At 36.7% G+C, this 17,364-nt stretch overlaps 1 protein-coding gene across 1 annotated transcript in view; it reads left to right on the forward strand.

Annotated features, from left to right (window-relative positions):
- Window positions 1–17,364, forward strand: part of plch2a (phospholipase C, eta 2a) — a 36,775-nt gene that overhangs the window by 11,595 nt on the left and 7,816 nt on the right. Inside the window, exons 5-20 of the mRNA XM_077714855.1 lie at window positions 1,519–1,689; window positions 2,728–2,821; window positions 3,480–3,683; window positions 4,418–4,538; window positions 7,976–8,147; window positions 10,249–10,356; window positions 11,530–11,682; window positions 11,815–11,913; window positions 12,020–12,114; window positions 12,196–12,284; window positions 12,365–12,547; window positions 12,618–12,725; window positions 13,750–13,874; window positions 14,060–14,144; window positions 14,808–14,954; window positions 15,099–15,178. Coding sequence (XP_077570981.1) covers window positions 1,519–1,689; window positions 2,728–2,821; window positions 3,480–3,683; window positions 4,418–4,538; window positions 7,976–8,147; window positions 10,249–10,356; window positions 11,530–11,682; window positions 11,815–11,913; window positions 12,020–12,114; window positions 12,196–12,284; window positions 12,365–12,547; window positions 12,618–12,725; window positions 13,750–13,874; window positions 14,060–14,144; window positions 14,808–14,954; window positions 15,099–15,178 — 2,034 coding nt within the window. The remainder of the gene's footprint in view (window positions 1–1,518; window positions 1,690–2,727; window positions 2,822–3,479; window positions 3,684–4,417; window positions 4,539–7,975; window positions 8,148–10,248; window positions 10,357–11,529; window positions 11,683–11,814; window positions 11,914–12,019; window positions 12,115–12,195; window positions 12,285–12,364; window positions 12,548–12,617; window positions 12,726–13,749; window positions 13,875–14,059; window positions 14,145–14,807; window positions 14,955–15,098; window positions 15,179–17,364) is intronic.

Below are 17,364 nucleotides of genomic sequence, written 5' to 3' on the forward strand. Positions count from 1 at the left end.
AATTAGGTTTTTGTCGAGTCAATGATGATGACAAAGCCTATGTCCGATTATAATTATTAAATGCAAACTTTCTGTAGTACTGTTTCTCAAGTTGTTGCTGTTTTGTTCATTGAAAATCCTAAGTTAATTTTAACGCAATTATAAATAATGAAAACAACATTGTACACTGTAATTCAATCATTTTTAATTACAGCCAAAATACTTTTGTGTAGGGAAAGGCATCTCGATAAGATATTAACTATGCTTGAGAAGTAAACTTGAACAACTGTGTAATAATCACAGTTCATCCTATTTCATTAAATATAAGCATGTATTCATATATTTAGAAAACTAAATCAAGCCAATATAAAGTATTTTTGTATCCTACAAAGATGCAGTAAAATATTTTACTTGCACAAATGTGATGAGCAGAGTTTTATCAGAAGGAAGCAAAACCCAGTTAGACAGTAAAATATTCATTTATCCATAATGAAGCTTCTCAGCCTAGCTAGTTTCATAAAAATCACAAACTAATGGGACCCCAATGTTTTGATTCAAATCTGTTTCATGATTCCATTTACTTTGATTTGCTTTGTACTTTGTGCTTTTGCTTTGCTTTTTATTCTGTCTAATCACCCTCTTGCTACTGCCACAATGTAATTTCCCGAATACGGGATGAATAAAGTTATCCAATCCAATCCAATGTTGTTATTAGCACGCTTAACTCCAGGGCTATTTTTATGGCAGATTGTTTTGTTCAACTAATTTAGAATTTTTAGACAAGGGGTGTCAAACTGGTCCTCAAAGGGCCACAGTGGGTGAAGGTTTTCATTTCAACTCAAGAAGAGGATACCTTTTGAAAGCGTAATCAATTAATGGTGCTACTTATTTTAGAAGACACCTGATTGGTTAAAATGCCGGCACTGGATCGGTTGGAACATAGACCAGGACCCACTGCGGCCCTCGGCGGAATCGGTTTGACTCCCCCGTTTTAGACTAATCTTTTCATGTGTTAATGCGACTGAATTCAGCTGAGTGCACTAAAACATTAAATGAGATCTAGAAAAAAAATGCTGGCTTCTCGAGCGATTTTGTGCCAAATGAGTTATCACAGATGACTGATTATATATGGTGTCGAGGAAGAGCTCTTTTGGAAGAGCCAGCTACCGCAGTTCTTACTAATGAAATATATACATATTAGCTGTTGAGCGAAAACGCTGAGCAGAATCCTGCTAACAAGTTAAGTGCCTGCTTCATACATAATGAATTGGAACGAGCAAGAGTAGAATGATGTTTAGTTCCAGCTAAACTTTTGCTATGGTGGTATCTTTGGAAGAGGTTTTCACACTAATAAGTGTGCTTTAGTGCTGCAACTTCAGAGTAATGCGTCAATGACTGTGGTTTGTTCTCGGGGAATATCTTCACTGAAGAACTTGGTTAGGAACACTCAGGTTTAATTAAAAAAAACAGCAGAAGTAATTGAAATGAAGTACTACAGTATTCATCGAGTTGACTCTTTTGCTTACACCGGCTGTGCAGGAGGCCGACACAGACGACAACCAGGGAACTCTGGGATTTGAAGAGTTCTGCTCCTTTTACAAGATGATGTCAACCCGTAGAGATCTTTACCTCCTGATGCTCACCTACAGCAACCACAAAGACCACCTTGACACAGATGACCTGACCCGATTCCTAGAAATAGAGCAGAAGGTACTATCGTTTCGTTGTTGTCTTTGTGTGGATGCTGTGTAATAGCTGAACTCCACAATAAAAGTCAAATAATTCATACAATCAGTCCTCCCTGTCAGCATTCACATTGCTAGTAAACCTGGGCGAACCAAGTCCAATATGACCAGAAATATCTATGTTTTCTACAATTAACTGGTGATTTGGACTTAATTCTCATTGACATAACTTTTAGGATAATTTCCTTCCAGACTTGTAATAGTTTGAAATGCAAAAAAAACTTTAGTCGACACTACTCAAGTGGTGTTGGGTGTGGGAAAATGTAGACAGCAAAAGGTCCTACATTGGAGACATTTGCAGTGCCCTTACAATCCTTGAGGCAAATTTGTTAAGTCTTTTCTCTACTCTGACATTACCATTGCACTGAAAAGGAAAAAATGAGTTTAATAAGCGTGACTGAAGTTTTTCTTAGGGTGCCAGACTGCTCCTTTCTCCAATTAGCAGTCTTGCAGGGCTTTTTAAAGATGCAGACTCATTTTGAAGGGAAAATGCTCTGTTAGTAATATGCCACCTACATATAGGATTTTTTAATCATCACGTTATGGCACTTGGTTTTTGTATAACTGTAGCCATTTTGGGAGTTGAGTCATTTGAATACAACAATGCTGCAGGATTGTCTCAATACATACACCCATTTTTTTCCAGATTATTGACCAATTTTAGGTGTTTAACTCTTTTTTTACAATGTAATATTACTTCTTCACTAATAGATTTTTTTGAAGTAAGGAGTGGATCTGAATATAAAGGGTCCCTCCAATACCAATGATATCCAAACCTATGGAATTGATACCATTCTGAATAGATAGTTAACATGGTCGCTGACCTAGCATTACGCGCCCCCATTTAAAACATCAATAAGAGGCACAAACCATTTCACGCTCTATAACAGTAACCTCAGAAAAAAATTGGATCATTGGTTGAGGGACAGCCATTCATATAACAGTTTCCAAGCTAATAAATTCTGCAGAATTTTTGTTTGACATGGATTTTCATACTTTTTAGATGACCAAAGTGAGAAAGAGCCATTGTCTGGAGATTATCAACAAATTTGAGCCATGTTCAGAGAACCAGAAGAATGAAGTTTTAGGGATTGATGGTAAGAACAAATACTTTGTTATATTTCAGTGCGTGCATTTTGTCAGGATTAAAGATAAACTTGCAGTTACAATGAAAGAAATCCAGCAAAATTGATGACATAAATTATACTCTTCCCATTCTCTCTAAGAGACTTATTCTGAAATCATATATTAAAATTAAAAAAACTTTTAGTAAAACATTTTTTATCCAATATAGAAAATTACTATACAATTTTTATTTCAAGTGTTATAAATTCACTCACAACAATTCCATTATCCAACTTCTGTTTCTAACAGTAAAATGGCATTATTAAAAATCTTCTTTTTGAAATATATTTAAGTGATTAAGTTAATAGAATAAGTGAAAATTGTTAATTTTCATAAAGAAAAGAGAGACTCTCCAACCTAATCATGTGTGTTGGAAACAGAAAAATGGGCACATCGTCTTTATTGAAGCAATAATTTGAGCTATTATCTCTTAAGCACATATAGCAGCCCATAAATCTTAAACCAGTGTTATTTACTTGTCAAAACCAATCAATCAAAATCACTCCTGATTTTCAAAGTGCGATGAGAGCAAATCCATAACTCTGCTTGCTCTTATAAATTGAATTACTTGAATGCACAAAAAAAAAAAAACTTGTATTTGTTGTTAACGGCATTTTAATATCTTTTCAGGCTTTACAAATTACATGCGCAGTCCTGCAGGAGATATCTTCAACCCAGATCACTACAATGTTATCCAGGACATGAGCGAGCCACTTTGCAACTACTACATTGCTTCGTCACACAACACTTACCTGATGGGAGACCAGCTCATGTCCCAGTCCAGAGTGGACATGTATGCTTGGGTGCTGCAGGCCGGCTGCCGCTGCGTTGAAGGTACTTTATTATCACCTGCAGCCTTACACTATTTAGGCAGAGTTAACATAGTGATACAATAATGTCATCAAGCCCAATTAGGGGTGCACCGATCAAAACGTTCTGGCTGATCACAAATTTTTGAGAAACCTCACCTACCATTCTTGATTTTTGCCGATCCCATTTTTATTTAATAAACAAGGTATGCTGTTTTTATATTCCGTGAATGTCATGAATGTATTCAGGTGACCCAGATCGAATGGTACAGCTTAAAACATTTTTATCATTTTAATATTTTCCAAAAGCATTTTAGTCTGAAGGTAAAACTTCAAAACATTTAAACAAGAAAAGAAACAAAGTTGTTAAATATTATCACTATCATTTTGTGAAATGAGTCAATGTTTCACTTAATTTATCCTGTTTTTAATTAATTACTACACCCAATCACAAATGAACTCTTAGCTGTTCTTATTTTGAATGATGTAAACTTCCCATGGGAATTTCACAATTCATGCTAGGTGGTGCCTTATATACCTACAATGCGAACATGACCAGCTACTCCATTACTTAGAGTCTTAGACCATCAACGATTACAGTGTTCACACATCACTCCTTTGACACAGACATCACTTAGTGAAAGGTTAAATGGGAAAAGCGGTTTGGCTTGAACAACAGTCATCCTAATCCAATATTGGTTCATGTTTTGGTTTGAAAATATGCTTTTCTCCATGATTGACACATCTTATTGTCCACAGTGGATTGCTGGGATGGTCAGGATGGTGAACCTATTGTTCATCATGGATATACTCTCACCTCCAAGATCCTCTTCAAAGACGTTATTGAAACCATCAACAAATATGCCTTTGTCAAGAATGAGTACGTTTTAAAACTCACGACCATTCCACTTTTCTCAGTCTGTACCTGCCATACTGTAATTCTTACTCGCAATTGGGGTGCTGGGTTAAAATCCAGGTCAGTCCACCTGTGTGGAGTTTGCATGTTGTCACCGGGACTGCATGCATGGTAGGCTGATTAGACACTCTTAATTGCCCCTAGCCATAGGTGTGAGTGTTGCTTTTTCATCTTGTGCCCTATGGTTCACTGGCCACCAATTTGGGGTGTCCCCCCGCCTCTGGCCCAAAGTCAGCTGGGATAGGCTCCAGCACCCCCCACGACCCTAGTGATGGATAGAGCATTTCTGAAATTAGCTGAGCTGATCAGATATCATTGAACATTCTTAAAGAGGACAAATCTTAGATGTTCTCATCTCATTATCTGAAATGCTTTATTTTCATTAGGGTCATGGGGGTGCTAGAGCCTATCCCCGCTGACCTTGGGCCAGAGGCGGGGGACACCTTGTATCGGTGGCCAGCCGATCGAAGGGCACAAGGAGATGGACAACCATGCACACTCACACCCATACCCATACCTAAGAGCAATTTAGAGTGTCCAATCAGCCTACCATGCATGTTTTTGGAATGTGTGAGGAAACCGGAGTTCCCAGAGGAAACCCACACAGGCCGGGGAGAACATGAAAACTCCACACAGGTGGACGTGACCTGGATTTGAACCCAGGACCGCAGAGCTGTGAGGCTGATGCGCTAACCACTGAAATTTAAACAATTCATAATACTTAATTAGAAGGTCGCAGCTGTCAAAGTGGCGGCGCGGCGCAAACTTCCAGCCCGCCACATCACAATCAGAAAATTGTCAATTCATTAATCAATTAATTGTGCCAGCCTAGTTCATCAACATAAAGGCCACCGAATAAAACTGCAACCACAACGTGGCCCGTGACAAAAAAAAAAGTAATCAAAATTATATTGGTCTTATTAGGTGCTGGAAACTAAACAATGCAATATTTAAAGATAATATCATACATATTCATACTTGAACTATGACATAAAAACACTTAAAAAAAAGGCTGATCTATTTTGTCTGAGGTCAAAAGAAAGAGAGTTCCCCAGACATGCAGTTTTAACTGCAAATGTTCTATGATCCATGGAGACCAGTCAACATTTATGGCCCAAGTAAAGCCTAAAACTGTGTTCTTAAAATCTATTCTTAAACTCTCCTGTAGCCAATGAAGGGCAGCAAAGACAGTTGTAATGTGCTTGGGTCCTTTCATGGAGGTTAGAAGTCTATCAGCCACATTTCCAATATCTTGAAGGAACTGAATGTTTTTTTGTTGTTACTGAGACTACAGTGCATTTCCGTCATGGTAAACTTTATTAGCCAATGATTAATGTTCTTTTCAATTACACTAAAAGCATTGGAATAGTTGACTAATGATTGAATGACTAAATACGCCCTTGAATTCAGAGTAGTAAAGAGGCTCACTCTTACTTTTTGAACTGAACCCATCAATTGGAAGTTATGTGACTGAACCACTACTTATCAGTAATCCCGGAGAGAAACCAAATCTGTGTTACAATAAGTGGTATAGGAATTGAGTTTTGCTTTGAAAAAATATATTTTGATGTTAAAGCTTCCGCATACATTGGTGTTATCATAGATGCCAAATCCATTTGAACTGGATGCATCGCAGCAAATGAAGTTATGTTCATCGCTTCCAACCCTACCAGCACAAATAGATAAGAACCACATAATTGGACATCTATTATCATAAATGGCACTGAAAGAGTATATATATGTATGTATATATATATATATATATATATATATATATATATATATATATATATATATATATATATATATATATATATATATATATATATATATATATATATATATATATATATATATATATATATATATATATATATATATATATATATATATATATATATATATATATATATATATATATATATATATTATATATTGCAGCAACTCTTCAATTCAAAATGTCAAGGATCATCTGAGCATACAGATGGCATATATATATATATATATATATATATATATATATATATATATATATATATATATATATATATATATATATATATATATATATATATATATATATATATATATATATATATATATATATATATATATATATATATATATATATATATATATATATATATATATATATATATATATATATATATATATATATATATATATATATATATATATATATATATATATATATATATATATATATATATATATATATATATATATATATATATATATATGCCATCTGTATGCTCAGATGATCCTTGACATTTTGAATTGAAGAGTTGCTGCAATGTCTATTCACATACCAAGAAAAATGTGTGTGGAAGAAGAGACACCCCCTTATTTTTCTTTTAGGATAGCTGCATCTGAAGGTGATAATCCCATCGACATGCACACAGTTTGGAGGATGTGCAGAAAAGCGCTATTTTTAGAGTGAAAGGCACAGAAATGCTCCATTTGCTGAGGTTTTCATCCTTTTGTGTTTCTGAAATCGTGATCATTAATACCCTTTTAAAATCTGTCAGAAGATTTCGAAGGAAAAGGTCCCATTTAATATAAAAGGATGATCAGATTTCCTCCTGACCAGATGAGGAATTTCTATAAAGAGAGTTCATATTATCAAAATAAGAAAGAAAAGCTTACGAAGATTGCCACTCAAGGAATCTATTGTCTGGTTTAGCTTTTAGATCTCATGTTTAGAAGGCAATTGATGTATGGATGTCCATGGAAAAACATAGGCTGAAAGAAAAATAGGCATTTTTTTTCTAGAAATAATCACGACAATTTTTAGGGAAAAATGTGGCTCCAGTGCTGGTAATGATTTAATCACTGTGTTTCTTAATTTGATTGTGTTTTGGTTTGATTGGTAATGTGCCTTATCTTGGCATCATTTATAGGGCTTTATTGAGACCTGCTATTATTATGATAACCGTGCGGATTTAAGTATAATTATGGTCAAGTCTTGTTGTAGAACACTATATGCATTACCATATGATACACTTTTAGAACTTTTCATTCTTTAGGGCTACAAAAATAAACTTAAATTACAGTAAAGTAAGGAAATATAGTTTCAAATATTGCAGATCAGATATGAAATGAAACAATGACTTCTTAAAGTACACCCACGCCATTACACTGGAAGAAACTTTACTATTTGGTGTTCAGCTGTCGGGAAATAGTGCTTGTCAGTGAATACCATGTTTACACAAGCAATGCATATCAATTCCTCAAAACACATGATAGATTTGGACGTGATTTCAATCTCGTGGACCCAGATGCATAACATTTCCAACAAATATGACTTTATTATTTGTGATGTACAGAATTTCCATCTCATAACAACAATCTCCTGTGTGACATTTTCTGCCTTACACCAGATTCCCAGTCATCCTCTCAATAGAGAACCACTGTAGTGTCCCGCAACAGAAAAAGATGGCTCAGTACCTCATTGATATTCTTGGGGACAAACTTGATGTTTCCAACATCAAAGCAGAAGAGTCTGGATGGCTACCTTCACCAGAGGCCCTCAAGGGAAAGATCCTCGTTAAAGTAAGTCAAGGTTCTTAATCAGCCCTTGCCCAATTTGACCTGGAAGTTTAAAACTGCCCTTTGAACTTGGACTTCAAAGGTAGAGATTCTGAGCAGTGAAGTGGTCAAGCTTGTGAAAAGTGATGGTAATTTATTGGAAAAAGACGATCAGACTTTGTGTCTATTGTAATGGCGGTCAATCGGTGTCAATTGTAAAGGCAATCAATCGTTTAAGCAAGATTAGTCTACTTTTTGAGACATTCTCATTCACTTAAATTCACTACTTCATACTGGGGAAAATATTAAATAAAAATATTGTTTCTTATTGTTGTAAAATGTAATATATCCCCTCTGTGCAAAGTGTGCCTTTACACCGGCAGAATGACAGCTTTGGTCCTCCCCGGTGTGTATTTTTGGCATGAATCAATTTTGAGAGCAACAGAAGGCAACATGATGTACATTGAGCCATAGGTTTCCATAGCGATGACAACGCCTTGTGGTGGAGCTCAGAACGGTGGATTGTTCCATTTTAATATCATATTTAAATACATTTTGAGGCAACTAACTTTGTAAAATACATGAACATGTTCCTTCTTTGGATAAAAACTATCACGCCTTCATTTGACCTAACAATCATATAAAAATTACATAAAGAAGCCCGAAGTGTCACGAGTGTTATGGTAGTGGCAGAAACAACATCTTTGTTATTGGCCAGTGACCCTGGCTCCGTTGCAAAAGAGAACAACCGATCTCGAAGCCCCAGATTGGGTGAGTTGCTCTATAAACAATACTTGAATAAGTCCATGTGAGAGTGGACTAGGCGGTAGTTTATGACCTCGAGCCGAACGATAGGAAAAATTATTTATTGATTTAACAAAGAAATTAATTACTACACATATATGTATAATAGTAATACAGAATAAACCCAACACCTAGCCAACTGGAAAATTGATGACCGACAGGCAACTCGCAAATAATAGTGTGTGGTCTAATAGAGTAAACTGAGCTAACTGGAGAAAAAAAGTGACGTTAGTCAATAATTTAACAACTGTGCTTAAGAGCAGAAATATTGTCATGAATTCCAACTTCAAGTTTAGGTCTGATTTTTGAAGATCAATTATTATTATGTAACAGATCTCAGATGCAGCATATTGAAGTTAAGTAGGCTGCAAAGTCACCAAATGCTTTCACTGAAGTGTACGCTCAGTATCAATATATGGTGTTACATAAACGTCTTAATCCACTACTGCACTTGTCAGCAGTAGTATATAGTAGTAGCAGCATCAATGTAATTTTTTTTCATTTTTTAAAGTGCCCCAAACCTCATGATGAGAATGCAATACTAGAGTTATTTTCACTTACTGTATCATGATTATTTTTTTCCGGAGAAAGTTTTCATCATAACAAGTCGAGGGGATACATTATATTAGGCAATTTCCAAGCTGATTTGTTTTCACTACGGATCCAATCCGATTATTTTTTCTAATTACCATTTGCCCATTCCAATGCGATACCCATAAATGTTCTATCTTGTACTAAGAATGCGGATTTAATGTAACGATTAAATGACCACTTATTAATTCATATTCCGAACCACTTATCCACACAAAGGCCTCGGGGGGTGCTGAAGCCTATCCCAGCTTGCTATGGGAAACCAGGCGAGGGCCAACCTGAATTGGTGGACAGCCAATCACAGGGCACAATTAGACAGACATCCTCATTAGTAAGGGCAATTAAAATTGATCAACCAGCCTACCCTGCATGTTTTGGGGATATGAGAGGAAACCGGAGTACCTGGAGAAAACCCTCTCAAGCCCAGGGAGAACATGCATCCACCTGGGATTGAACCCTCTATCTCAGAACTGTGAATCTGACGCACTAACCACTCGCCCAGAACAAATAAGTAATGTTTTATTAATAACATGTTATAAATGTTAAGAACATGCATTCTTGGGTTTACTCGCCAGATGCTTGTTTAATAGTTCCCCCACAGTAGCAAAATGCAAATTATTAATAAATTTGAAAGTAGAACTGTAGAAAAATTAAAATTCCATGTCATTGTCATACTTTTGCATTTAATGTTGTTGCATAACTACATTCTTAAATGTATTTTGTCCGACAGGGTAAAAAATTGCCGCCAAACATTGATGAAAATGCAGAGGAAGGTGATGTGTCAGATGAAGACAGTGCAGATGAGATGGAAGATGACTGCAAATTGATGAATGGCGATGTATGTAACCTTATTTTTTCAAACGCATTTATTTAATTGAAAGAGGCAAGAAACCTAAGATTTGAATTTAAACCAAAAACTTAACCTATCCCATTTTTTGAGCATATACACTGTACTTGCTCGAAGGAAACATTACAGTAATACCTTGACATACGAAGGTCCCAACATACGTGGTATTTGTTACTTTGTGAACATAGGTGGTGAATTACAACAATTAAAACGTGAATGTGTTTATTTTCAGAAGACGGGAACGAATTAATTTGTATTTAGTTATTTTGAATGGGGACAATTGATTTGAGATACGAGTAAATTGACATACGAGCTCAGTCCCAGAACGCATTGAGCTCCTATCTCAAGGTATTACTGTACATTGTATCGCGCCAGATTTAAATCAGTTGGTTTATAGCTAAACTCTGACATCACGTGGCTACATTCAACATTACAGTTGTATTTAACATTTTAAAACTGTTGTAAGTCAGTCTTGAATTGTTTTTTCCACCGTAACACCGTAAGCTCTATTTTCTTTTATTATTACTATTGCAATGCAATATCTTTAACAAAATGACTACATATATAGTAATGATAAAAAAACAAAGTCATACCTGGTATGCCCTCTTTTAGAATTTAGGCAACTGCAGATAAAGTAGACCAACAATAGGAGACAATATGACTATACTGCACAGTCCTCTATTATGTAAAAATCAGTCAACTTTTACAAGGTAATGTTTTCGGGGAAAAAAATCTTGCAAAGGACCGAAAAGTTTAACTGGTATTGTGTGAAAATATATTTTAAAAATAATGTGTCCAAAATCCACTGATTGGACTTCTATGATTGGTGGAAAGGTTTCCTCTATAGGTTGGAACAAAAACCTCCTCAAGGCCCTTTCTGAAATAGTTTGTCCACCCCTGGTCTAAAATTATGACCTACATGACCCAAAATTTGATGTCCATGGATGACCAGTGAGTCTTTGTGACCAAAAATAATCACTTCCTCAATGAAGCATTTAATGTTTTGGAACTTTCATCTGTGTTGAATTTAAGCAGTTCACTTACTCCACAGTAGGATTCATTTTTTTGCACTGCTTTTAAAATTTCATCATACTTTGTTACACAGTACAGTACTGTGTATACAGTAAAAGGCATTCTATTCTAATCTATATTCTCCTTATTTAGATGTCTGCCAACAGGAAGCAAGTGGAAAATATGGCCAAGAAAAAACTGGACAACCTGATGAAGGAGTCCAAGATTCGAGACAGAGAAGACCCAGACAGTTTCACAATTACTGGACTTCCACCTGCTGGACATTTAGACAAAACTGACACAGAGGTCAGAATTAAAAACCATCACATTTTATTGCACTGAAAAAATACAGTAGCAGTTAACGTAAAAAATATTATTAGTTTAATTAAAGGATGTTAAAACCCTACTTCCCAGTGTCAATAATTTTACTTCTCCCAGGCTAAAGGGCACGATGGATCAGTCACATCGGACGATGCTAACACCAGCAGCAATAAGCGCACTGGCCACTCATTTATAGGGAGCTTCTCAAAACGAAAGGTTTGCTCTTTGTCTATTTCTGTTTGTTTTCCCCTTACAAAGGAATAATGTGTATTTCCATGCAAATACTTTTTTTAAGATCTGTGTTATTCTGTCCCCACAATAGAAAAAAAACAAGCTGAAAAAAACCTCAAGCTTGGAAGACACTGATACTGACCAAGAGAGCTCCAGCAGTGCATCACGCGCACCCCTACATCACAAGTGAAACACGCCCTAAGACACAATTGTGGCTTGCTGTTAATGTTTGATGTATCATTTCTTTGTAATCCCCAACCCTTCCAGAAAGAAGAAAACTATGAAGTTATCCCGAGCCCTGTCTGACCTTGTCAAATACACATGTTCTGTGGGCCTCTATGACGTTGAAGCACAAGGTGAGTTCTTGACTGCATGTAAACAAGACGCGTGTCAATTATGTGATTAACCTATGTTAGTTGCATGGTTTGCATGGCAGCCAACTGCAGCTGGCAGGTTTCGTCCCTGAGTGAAACCAAAGCTCATCAGGTGATGCAGCAGAAAGCCACCTCCTTCAACCACTTTAACCAGCGACAGCTCTCTCGCATCTACCCCTCTTCATATCGCGTGGACTCTTCAAACTTCAACCCGCAACCCTTCTGGAACGCAGGCTGCCAACTCGGTAGGCCGTTGTAGTAGTCATCACTTTGTATCCATTTGTTGACTCGTATAACTGGAGGCTGTTATTACAGTTGCACTCAACTACCAGTCCGAGGGTCGTGTCCTTCAGCTCAACAGAGCCAAATTTTATAGCAATGGCAACTGCGGCTTCATCCTCAAACCCAAATGCATGTGTGAAGGTGAGCGCGCTTGCTTGAACTACTTTACATTTTCATTATATCGGGTTTCAGAATGTTCCTCTCATTTTTTGCAATTTTAATCAATTCAAAAGTGATTTTGATTACATCTAATTCGAAGATTGCTATGCTAAGGTTGTTTTCTTCTACCATAATAGTGTAGGTTGTATCCAATAAAATAGATACATTGATTAAATCAGGGGTTTCAAACTCAATAAACAATGGTACCTCTACTTACAAATGCTTTTACATAGGATAATTTCAGGTTACGAAACCCTTTGATGTGCAAATAATTGTTCCAATGTACGAAATCGAAATCCACGTTACAAAATCTACCAAAATGTAAATGCATTTCCAGTACCAGTTTCAATTAGTTTTGTAAATAGCAGTACCCCTGTATTTGGAAATTTTGAAATAGAATCTGGGTGGATCTAACGTGCATCATTGCTTTTGTACTTTTGTAATTGTGTGTTTAATATTCTTTTTTTCTTAAAAAATGTAAACTTTTCTGTCAGTTATTATATAATTTATGTAAATGTATTTATTTAGAGCTTTATTGCCCCTGGCAAATTGTAGGCGGGCTAAACATATACTACAATTGCCCACTGATTGAGACCCCTAGTTTAAATGACCATTCATTCATTCATTCTTTCATTAATTTCCCTGAACACTTATCCTGGGTCGAGTGGTTGCCCTGCCACTCGTAGGACACATCCAAATAACCCACTCATACTTACAATAACACCTAAGGGGAAATTTAGAATGCTCATGTTGCCTAAGATGTCTTGGGACATGGGACAAAGGCAGAGTACCCGAAGAACACCCAGTATAGAGAGAACATGCAAATGCCACACAAAAGTTCAGTGAGGTGGATGTGCTCACCATTCTACCACTGTACCGATTAGATATTTATAGTGTGGTATGAAGTAGCATTAGTGTGGATTGCCTCAACAATGCATTTTATAGTAGTTATATTAAGAATAATGTTATTTAACTTTTTCCTCCACTGTGCTTTGCTACATTTCAGATGCCTTTAATCCCAATTCGGACGATCCACGACCAGGTCAAATGAAGAAGCAGTTGGTATTGAAGATCATTAGTGGACAGCAGTTGCCCAAACCCAAAGACTCTATGATGGGGGACAGAGGAGAGGTAGAATACACTCATACTCATTTTCATAAGTGTACATAAAATGGCTGGCGATCAGTCAAATGCAGTCCGCCAGAATAGAGAATGAATGGTTGCATTTGCATTGTACATGTTAACAGTACACTTCATCATTGCATGGTGATATTGGATTACCTAATGTATGTTTTCTGGTATGTCATCTTTGACAGATAATTGATCCCTTTGTGGAAGTGGAGATCATTGGACTTCCGGTGGACTGTGCCAAGGAGCAAACTCGAGTAGTGGATGATAATGGTGAGTTCCATTATTTGTTACCTTTCACAATTTTTATCTTCTGCCTTTTTATGACCACTACTCATCTAGTTATGTAAACCAGTGAATCCAGTTTAATAATTCATGTTTTAGTTTTTTTAATGGAAAAGTTTATACCACAATGTGGACAATATATGTGGCCATAACCTCATACTGCTATCCCTACTGTAACATAACAAAAATAACCATCTTCTGACAGAAGTTCAGTCTTGGCTAAGGAAGCTGCTGTTTTGGTTGTGCAATTTGCATATTAGATCCTAAGGGGGAAAAAAATCAAAAGTAAGCGAAATCATGATTTATATTGTTTTCGAGGAACATGCAAGTTAAAAGTACACAGTTGGGCTGCTTATATGTCGTTGGATGTATTATTGATAGGCTGAGCCCAAAGAGACCTGCGCATGCCAAACCTCTGTCTGTACAGAAAAACACACTCCCTGAATAATGTATTACTACTGAGCTGAATTCCACAGTACAACACTCTCTTGACTCTACTATTGCCTCATTCTCCTCCTATTACTCTTTTATTCTTGTTATCTTTTCATTTCTTACTTTTGCTCTTCTGTGTTCTTCCAACTCATTGTTTGTTTAACTCTTTTGCTCTTTGATTTTTCAACACCCAAAACCTTGCTTGGGATGATCCCACAGGTTTCAACCCAATGTGGGAGGAGACTTTGGTGTTCACGATCCACATGCCGGAACTGACTCTTGTACGTTTCCTCGTGTGGGACCACGACCCCATTGGTCAAGACTTCATTGGGCAACGTTCCATTGCCTTCAACAGCATGATGCCAGGTAAATATACTCATCGCCTACACGCATATTTACAATTTTATGCTTAGTGTGTGTCTGGCTGACTTCTGATGAGCGCATTATGTTAATATATCTCTACTTTCATTTAGATCTGATTATGGACCACCTTTTTTTCATTGTGTACAGGTTATCGCCACGTGTACTTAGAAGGTATGGAGGAGGCTTCCATCTTTGTTCATGTAGCTGTACATGACATCACTGGTAAGGTAGGTACTCCTGTGATTGTCATCTCTTAATTATTCTAGCATGAATGGCAATACGGCACTGAAATGGCATCACAGATATAGGAAGAAATAAGAAATCCTGTGCCAATGGTGTGCAATATATAGTTTTTAAGAGCTAGCTTCAGCATACTGGTCAAAAGAGAATCACTTGTCGTCCTTCCCAAGGTGAGGATGCACATCCAGTTGTGTGGCATTCAATCATCCTTCTGTTGTGAATGTTAATCACTAGTACATGTCCCACCTAAATGTAGTGGGAGTGTGGCAGCAAATTAATTCACTCTCATTTGCTGTCAGCCCTAACTTGGTCAATGGCAACAACTGAGTCAATAGAAGATGCTTTGGTATTAATGAACTAGTATTTTAAAAATTGGTTAATAATTAGACAATTCCAACTTGTCAATGTATTGACTTTAATGGGACTGTCGCCCTTATTAACATGGCTGCTCTGAGGACATGTTTGTACGGGTGATGAAATGTCTTTTCATGCTTCTGCCATGTGCTGAAATGAATTCATCAGTAGTTGAGGTCCAATCCATTTTAAGTGAAAGCCGTTGTCAATGGCCGAGAACGAGTTAAGTTTTGCCTGACGAAGCCATGGAAACAATACCGTATTTTCATGACTATAAGGCGCACTAAAAAGTCTTACATTTTCTCCAAAATAGAAAGGGGGCCCTATAATGCCATGCGCCGTGTGTATGCCCAGATTTCCAAGTTATGACTCAGAGCACTTCTGTCCGACATGCTTCTTATATAGACAGAAGGCGGACGTGGGTGTGTGTGTAAGAAGATGCTAAAGGCACGCCCCTACCTGGTACCCGTATATAGTTTGGGCATGTGCTTTATTGCAAAAATAGCACTTGTCACTGAGATTGCGCCTTTAAATGCGGTGCGCCATATAGTCGTGAAAATACGGTAATTCAACATTCAAGTGAATAGGCAATGATTTAGTATTAACATAAAAGAAACACTATTCTTAATTACATTCCCCCTTCACAATTTAGAGAAACACATAACTGCTATTCTGAATGCCCTGAATGCGGAAAAATAGCATAGGAATTTTATTAGACCTCTGATAATGAATTAAAAAATTGTTTGAACACACCCAGAAAATGACTCCTCTTACAAGAAAATTCCATTTTTTTTGACATTATGCATACACACTGGCAGACTTGACCACAAGTGCATGAGATACTGTGTATGAATGAGATCACAAGGAAGGGCAGGCAATCTGTGATACTCTTATTTGATTGGCCAAACCTATAGCAGCAATGATAAAATGTCTGCCCCTTTGTTGGGAGGGAACTGTTGGGAAATGTTGGCTTATATTTATGTTTCTCTCCACTTTTACTCATCTGGTTACCCACTATATGGGTTATCTAAACATAAAGTTATAAAAGACATGTACGTACATTATGTGTAAGGAAGAGGCGTTGCTGGTATTTCAACTTTTAGAAAGAATGTAGCTCTAGCTATGATAAAAAAAATGTTGCTTTCTGTTCCAAACATCTGTTTCTTGTTGCCTGTAGTCTAAGTGTTACTCATATTGTCTTTTTTTGAAAGCTTCTCTTTCTTAACAGTTGTGCTTAATATCGTACTTCCTACCACTCCCATGTTTTATTTCTTTTTCATCTGTTGCTTTCTGATTCTCTCTTTCTGCCCTGCTCTGTCTTTGTCTCTCTGTAATTCCAGTGGGCCCCTCTTTTACCAAATGATTCTTTTCGAAGTGGGACATTTTTAGGAGAATTGACGCTGCCACTCAAAGCTCAGGTGTAGTGACACCCAGTCGGCATTTTGCATGAGCCCAAGTCAAACTGCCTTTGCACATGTCTCACTTGTCAGCTTTATAATGAGAAGCAACTCATGCCTGACATGAGTTATTGAAAGTTTGAATTATCAGTACTTTCCGTGATCCTTCAAGTAGATGCAATGTCTTCAAGTCTAATGGCTAGAGCTATTGCTACGTATACAGTTCTATCAAAAAAAGAAAAAAAAAACATCAGGGAATCTGCCTGGCTTCCACCACTTATTTTTTTCTTTAACATTTGTTAGTTTACACACTCATTTAAACTCCATCCAACATAATAATGAATTTGTTACAAAATATTTAACCAAATGCATTTTACTAATCGTGGGTTGAGGCCCAATCACAGACATGTTCCAGTTCATCA

This window comes from Stigmatopora nigra, chromosome 1, assembly GCF_051989575.1.
Source record: "Stigmatopora nigra isolate UIUO_SnigA chromosome 1, RoL_Snig_1.1, whole genome shotgun sequence".
Taxonomy (NCBI): Eukaryota; Metazoa; Chordata; class Actinopteri; order Syngnathiformes; family Syngnathidae; genus Stigmatopora; species Stigmatopora nigra.